The sequence below is a fragment of the Lactuca sativa genome, chromosome 4 (assembly GCF_002870075.4).
Source record: "Lactuca sativa cultivar Salinas chromosome 4, Lsat_Salinas_v11, whole genome shotgun sequence".
Classification (NCBI taxonomy): Eukaryota; Viridiplantae; Streptophyta; class Magnoliopsida; order Asterales; family Asteraceae; genus Lactuca; species Lactuca sativa.
This window is the reverse complement of record NC_056626.2, coordinates 365,508,516-365,516,099: the sequence shown is the minus strand read 5'-3', so window position 1 is coordinate 365,516,099 and position 7,584 is coordinate 365,508,516. Positions and strand designations below refer to the sequence as shown.

The window sequence follows — 7,584 nt, the reverse complement described above, 5'->3', positions numbered from 1 at the left end:
AAATGCTTCCTTTATTAATATAGTATGATAGTATGATATATATATATATATATATATATATATATATATATATATATATATATATATATATATATATATATATTTCGGAGTAACTAACATGGGTAAATGGGTATTACATTGACAACCACATACAACCACTAATGGTGGTTATACCCACCACTATATTCATTTTATTTTTTAATTATTTGAATAAAAAATATATAACTTTTAATTACTTAAAATATAAAAAGAGGTAAAGGGAGAGATAGAGAGATATGTTAAAATATACACACGATTATAGAATATAAAAGATTATAATTGTATTTATATGTATAATCTTGTGTATATATAAGATAGGTGTATACTAGTAGGTTTCCCATAATTGAAGGATCTTTCTTTATGGATTGATTCTTAATGTTGTATATGTATTCGTGTTATGCTAATAAGAAAAGGCAAGGAGCGTATTTCGCTTTCATGGTATCAGGGCTCTCCATCAGTGATGGCTTCTTCTTTCTGTTCATACTCATCTTCTTCTTCTACCAAGATGCCATCAAATATTCACCATGCACATGGTTTCTAAAGATTAATGTAATTGAATGCTTGATCTTCTCATTAAAAAATGACCATATAAATATACAGTTGGGTCCTCTAACTATGGAAAGGATATATATGCAATATTATACAGATACAATATGATCTATTCCATATATATGTCGACTAAGAGTCCCCCAAAGTTTGAGCGGGAGGAAGTCGGATGCTCAAACTGTCTCTAAAATCTAGGAATAGCTATTAGGGTAAACCTTTTATGAAGATGTCTGCATATTGGTAAGCGGAAGGAACATAAAGAACTCGTATTTGGCAAATTGCAACTTTTTCATGAACAAAGAGTATATCCATTTCTATATGTTGGTGCATTGATGTTGGATAGGATTACTGGAAAAATAGACAGCGTAGATATTATCACAATAGAAAATAGTGGCTCGATGTAACGGAGTGTGTAGCTCAAGCAGGAGGTTACAAAGCCAACAAGATTTGATAATGACATTTTCAACACCACGATATTTTGCTTCACCTCTGAATCGAGAGATAGTGGCCTGTCGCTTAACAGATCATGAAATCAGATTATCGTCAAGAAAAATACAATAGCTTGATGTCGAGCGTCTGGTGTCAGGACAATCGCCCCAATCAGCATCAGTATAGGAAACGAGTAGTGTAAAAGGATAACAATTAAGTGTTCGACCTTGAGTCGGAGTACCCTTAAGATAGCAAAGAATACGATTTAGAGCATTGAGATGAGGGAGCTTTGGGGATGCATAAATAGACATATTTGCTTAGCAGCATAGGCAATATCAGGACATGTAAATATGAGGTATTGCAAAGCGCCTACTAAGCTACGATATAGGGATGGATCAGATATCGGTTCGCCATTATGAGGACTAAGTTTGGAGTTGGTGTCAACTGGAGTAGCGATAGGCTTACACGCTTCCATGTTCGCACGCCTAAGTATTTCTTCAATATATTTGTGCTTTGACAAAAACATGCTATTGTTGGTGCGAGTGAGAGAGATTCCCAAAAAATAAGAAAAGGGTCCAAGATCAGCCATGTCAAATTCCTGCTTTAATGTGGTTATGAGACACATCTTGAGTGCGAAGGAGGAGCTGGTCAAGACGATGTGTCGTCTACATATAGAAGTAGGTAGGCGATGTCATTGCCTTGTTTGTAGATAAACAAAGAAGTGTCACTTTTGCTGCACTAAAAGCCAATAGTTAGTAAATAAGATGCAAAACGTTGATACCAAGCACATGGTGCTTGTTTTAAACCGTAAACAGACTTCCGCAACAAACATGAGTAGGACAACGTGAATCAAAAAATCCAGATGGTTGGTGCATGTACACCGTTTCTTGCAAGTTCCCAAGTAAAAACGCATTTTTAACATCCAATTGATGAATGTCCCAATTTCATCCCAATGTAAGACTAAGGATTGTTCATATTATGGCTGACTTGATGACTGGAGTGAACGTTTCATCACAGTCGATCCCAACTTCTTGTGTTTTTCCATTTACAATGAGGCACGTCTTGTATCATTCCGATGTGTCATCTGTCTTGAACTTATGGCGAAATAGCCAATGACAACGAATTATGTTGTGATTCATTAGTCTTGGCACAAGCTCCCATGTCCCATGTTTCAATAAAGCATTATATTTTGTTTGCATAGCATTGAGCCAAATTTGGTCAATAAGGACAGTCCTAGGGTTTAGGGGTATAGGTGAAACATGTTGTGTGTGTAGAGTAAGTATGGTTTTGGGTTTGACAAACCCACTTTTTGACAGTGTTTGCATGTATGATGTTGGTAGCGATGGTGGGGGTGTAGGTGAAGGTGATTGTAGAGGTGAAGGGGGAGGGGTGGGGGAGAATTGGTTAGTTGGGTATTGTTAGTGGATGGTGGACTAGGTGGAGGTGAAGGGGGGGATTTGGTAGTAGGTTAGGGTTAGTGAGGTATGAAGATGGATCAGTGGCGTCTACGAAGTCATATGATTTGGCTTGGTATTTGGTGAGATTAGAATATGGAAAAATATGCTCGTGAAAGGTGACATGACGGGAGATGATAGGTTTGGCGATAGATAGGGAAAGGCAAAATTAACCTTGATGGTTGTCAGGATAGCCGAGAAACGCACATTGTTGAGAGCATGGTGCGAGCTTGTGTGGGACGGTGATGGAGGTATTCAAGTAGCACAAATAACCATTGGTGCGTAGGTGTTTATATGTTGGTTTTCGTAGGTAAAGTATTTATGTTGGTGTTTGATTTTTAGTTTCTCGGGATGGAAAGATATTGGTGAGGTAAGTCGGTGTGTGAAGGGCATAATTCCAGTAGGATGGAGGAAGATAAGAATGTATAAGGGAGGATCGAATCATGTTATTGATAGTCCGTATGATATGTTGGGCTTTACCATTTTGAGAGGATGTATACGGACAAGTAAGCCTTAGATTTATGCCATGGTTCTTACAAAAATATTTGAACAGCTCGTTTTCAAATTTGCGACCATTGTCACAGTGGGAAGATTTAATAGTGGCGGAGAACTAGGTTTGAATTTGTTTTTGAAAGTGAAGAAGTGTAAGAAAATTTTCAGACTTTCTTTTAAAGGGAATGTCCATATGTAGTGGAAAAAATCATCAAGTAAAACAAGGTAATATATATGTATTACTTTGCTTGTTGTGGGTGGCGTCCATATGTCGGCATGTATAATACCAAAATGTAAATGTCTAATTGAAATAAAATCATCTAAAGGTAAGCAACGTTGTTTTCCCAACGAGCATGCATTATAAGAAAACAAATTGTTTTTAGTGCTATTGAAAACAAGAATTTAAATCTTGTAAATTGGAAACTGCAGGATGGCCTAGACGGGTGTGCCATATGTTGGGAGACACGGTGTGAAAAATGGTTGGAGGATGCTCATGTGCAGAGGATGGTGTGAGTGGGTAGAGGTAACTCGGGCTATCACATCAGGTGATAGGTTTCTTCGTGGCTAGATCCTTCACAGTAAATCTGGTAATGTCAAATTCAACAGATGTATTTTTATCACGGTTAATCCTTTTGACTGAAACAAGGTTTTTAATAATGTTGGGAACATGGTAAACATTGTTAAGTTTGTAATGATGGTCAAGGTAATATGTGATAGCGTTTCCATGACCAAGAATTGGGACTCGAGTGCCATTACCAACAAGTATATAATTATTGTTATTAAAACAAGAATAGTTTCAGAGATTGCCCACGTCGCTTGTGAGGTACGAAGTAGAGCCCGTGTCCGTATACCAAGATCGATCTGAAGGATGCAACTGCATCATGTGGAAGGTTGCGACAAGGTCATTGGGTTTCAACGGGTTGCTGTGGGCCAACTTTTGGTCTGTGGTGAAGTGGGCATACTCAACAAGTTTGTCCGGTTGTTGTTGGGGTGTCGTTGGGCGATAAGTAGGTTTAGGGCCCATGATTCCGGCCTGAGAGGATGTTGTTTGATTTGGGGATGAAGGTGCTGCCCAAGGGTATGGTGGGAACCATCTAAGCCATTGCCAGGTTGGGTTGTAGGATGATAAGCAACTGTATCCTTGAGCCCGTCCTCTGCCTCCATGGTATCCGCCATGAGGCCACCTGCCACCGCCATGATATCCGCCACGAGGTTAACCACAACCACTATAGAAAAAGTTTGGTGTAGATGAGATTTCAGGTGTAGGCGATTCAGATTGTTGAGTGAAGAAAACGTGGGGAGTGGTAGAATTTGGTTTGTTGTGTCGTGGTTCTTCAAGAAGGAAGGACGAATTCACTTTGTTGAAAGTGGGGAGGGGGTCGGTCTATTGAATAATAGTGGCGACAATAATATGTGACATTGCAGAAGGAAGAGAGGCGAGCACAATAATCTGTGACGTCTTGGTTTCGGATATATGGTGCCCAACGTTCTCCAGTTGATCTGCAAGGTTTTTAAGTCGAGCATAATAATCTATGACATTGGAGAAGGAAGAGAGGGAAGTATTATTGGATTGTTCCTCAAGGTAAACAACGCGAGTGGTTCGATTATTGTGGAAATTTTCTTGAAGGTGTTTATAGAGATCAAGGGTTGAGGCACCTGGTTTCATGATTGTGTGGGCAAGTTCAGGAGAGATAGTGTTATAGATCCAGTATTTGACAAGGGCATTAAAACGATCCCATGTGGTTTTGTCAACATCGATTGGTTTTGCTGTCTCTTCATTGATGTGATATTTGATATTGTAAGCAAAAACAAATGTTAAAGAATTCCACCCATGATGCATAGTGACCATTGGTTTAATTAAGGATGAGGGATATAACATTGTTCATGTTACTGAGTTTGAAAACTGGGTGGAAGTTAGTTTGGGAATGGATGTGTCGCCTTGACTCATGATCGATCCAAAGAAATAGGAGAAGAAAAAGGGAGGAAGAGAGGAAGAAGAGATGATAGAGAGCGACGGAGTGGGTTATGCCAGAGAAGGCTCTGATAGCATAAAGATTAACATGATTGAATGCTTGATCTTCTCATTAAATATTGACCATATAAATATCCAATTGGTTCCTATAACTATGGAAAGGATATATATACAATATTATACAGATACAATATGATCTATTCCATATATATGTCAACTAAGAGTTTCGAACATCAGAAACCATATTTCCATCACTCTAGAGATGGAAAATGTTCAATACTCTATGCGGGCAGAGCTTTTCAAAATCCGGTCTCCTTCCTACAAAATATATCATCATATCATTAAACCGAAAGTAGAAAAAGAAATGCTACCATCTACTAACGAGGAAAAATAATTATGGCTAACCCTAGATGCAATTGTGCTTCAATGGATATATCCCATAATTTATCATGATATGTTGCACATAATCCTTGAACCTGCTACATTGTCATGCAGGCATGGAATCTTTTACGTGACATATTCCAAGACAATAAGAGCTCACAAGTTAACATGTTGGAACAAGAATTTCTGAGACTCATATGGAGGTCTTCTCAAATGCATTTGCCTACTGCCAACGCCTTAAAATTCTTGCTGATCAATTAAACAATGTAGGCTCCCTTGTTTTAAATGACAGGTTGGTTCATCAAATGGTGGCTAGTCTTACAGAATCCTATAGTAGTGTTGGTACCCTCCTCCGACAAACCAACCTACTTCCACAAGTTTACCATGAAAGATCCATGTTTTTTCTTGAAGAAGCCAGATTGAAGAAAGATTCCCAAAACAGCCATACAACAATGCTAGCTATATACAAGGATGGTGATGAGAATTAATCAACTGGTCACCAACATGTATCTTGATAGGAAGGGTGGGGGGGGGGGGGGGTACTCAGGGCTATCATAGAGGGGCCTCAAGAGGAAGCAATAATGGTGGTTGAAGACATCGTGGTGGTCAACGAGGGGGAGGTCGAGAAAGGTCAAAAACTATAGATGTGGAGCCTCCTTGTCATAGACAGGTCAACAACCACAGTAGCCATGGCCATGGGGTGGATGGTCCATGCCTCCATACCCATTCCATACAACACCATGGATGAGGCTAAATAACAATGCATAACAGGGATTTCTTAGTAAAAAACCACAACATGCATACACAACTACTAGTGCCCCTCAGACAGCCACGCTACAACCTCAGTCTCAATCTCAATCACTCACATGTATTGAATAAACAATGTACACTTTGGGGTTGAATCCACTAGATCAGAACCCGTATATGGATACATGTGCTACATCCCACATGACATCTGATGTAGGTAATCTCACATCTTTTTTTAATTTGATCAATACAAAAAATATCCTTATTAGAAATGGCCATAAAATTCCAATTCACGGTTACAAACATTCCATTCTTAAACCTCCAAACCTTCCTTTCATTTTGAAAAATGTCTTACATGTTCCACAACTTATGAAGAACCTCGTTTTCGTTCGAAAATTTGACAACGTTGATCTTGTGTTTGTTGAACTTGACCCATGTGGATTTTTGTGAAGGATTTACAGACAGGAATCTCTCTAATGAGATGTCAGACTCATGAAGAGCTGCACCCGGTAACTGTGACATTCCCATTTTCTCGGCCAGAAAAGACCGATTTTGTTTATGCTTTATAAAAATCAGAGTACTTCTTTTAATAAAAATGTTGCAGAATTTGTTCCCAGAAAAACACGATAAATAAGTTATTAAAACATTTTCGAATAAACGTATTTTATTCATTTTAAAACATTTGGGATGTCATCGTTAATACATAAACATAAGCATAAACAGAACTTACATTTATTTACACTAGTGATCTACATCTCTTTAAATCTCTCAGTGTAATGTGACTTCATATCAACACCTGTGATATAAATAAACTGAGTGCGTCAGGTTGGGAAACCTGGTGAGTACATAGGGTTTTCATCCCACAATAATATAATTATTATGTTTAAATACTCAAGCAATTAAACCCCATTACCTATCCCCATTATATTCTCTATTCTTAAGGGTCTACTCTAAGAATCAGCTATTCCTCGATCATTCATTCCTAAGGATCGTCCAAAGGAATCGGCACAAAGTCCATCGTTGCCATGGTTTACACAACGGGCACTAAGTCTGGATAGTCGCCAGGGTTTAGGCACTAAGTCTGCATAGTCGCCAGGGTTTAGGCATCAAGTCTGCATGATCACCAAGGTTTAGGCACCAAGTCTGCATGGTCACCAAGGTTTAGGCACCAAGTCTGCATGGTCATCAATGTTTAGAGTACACCGGGTGAAAACATCGTTCACAACACCCACATGTTGCGAGCCTGCTAGTGTTCCACTGGACTGTCTAGAATAGTCCGTGGTTGTCATCCATACTCTGCTGAATGACGGGGACATCGTTTGGGAAAAAGGCTTCTCACATCGTACACCTCTCACCCATACCTCATGGTCTATATCACCTCTCAACTCATCGTCCAACTCATATTTCATCTATTATATCTACCCATGTTTTACCCCAACATTTTCGTAGATATAAAATACATATATAGTTTAAATCATTTAAAACATGTATAAAATCTTTCACCGAGCATAGACGGCAAGTAAA

General features: G+C 38.7%; 1 protein-coding gene across 1 annotated transcript; it reads right to left on the bottom strand.

Moving 5' to 3' along the window:
- Window positions 1-4,344: 4,344 nt before the first annotated feature.
- Window positions 4,345-4,809, bottom strand: LOC111905014 (uncharacterized). Its single transcript, XM_023900694.1, has one exon. The coding sequence runs from the start codon at window positions 4,807-4,809 to the stop codon at window positions 4,345-4,347; it is 465 nt and encodes a 154-aa protein (XP_023756462.1).
- Window positions 4,810-7,584: the final 2,775 nt, after the last annotated feature.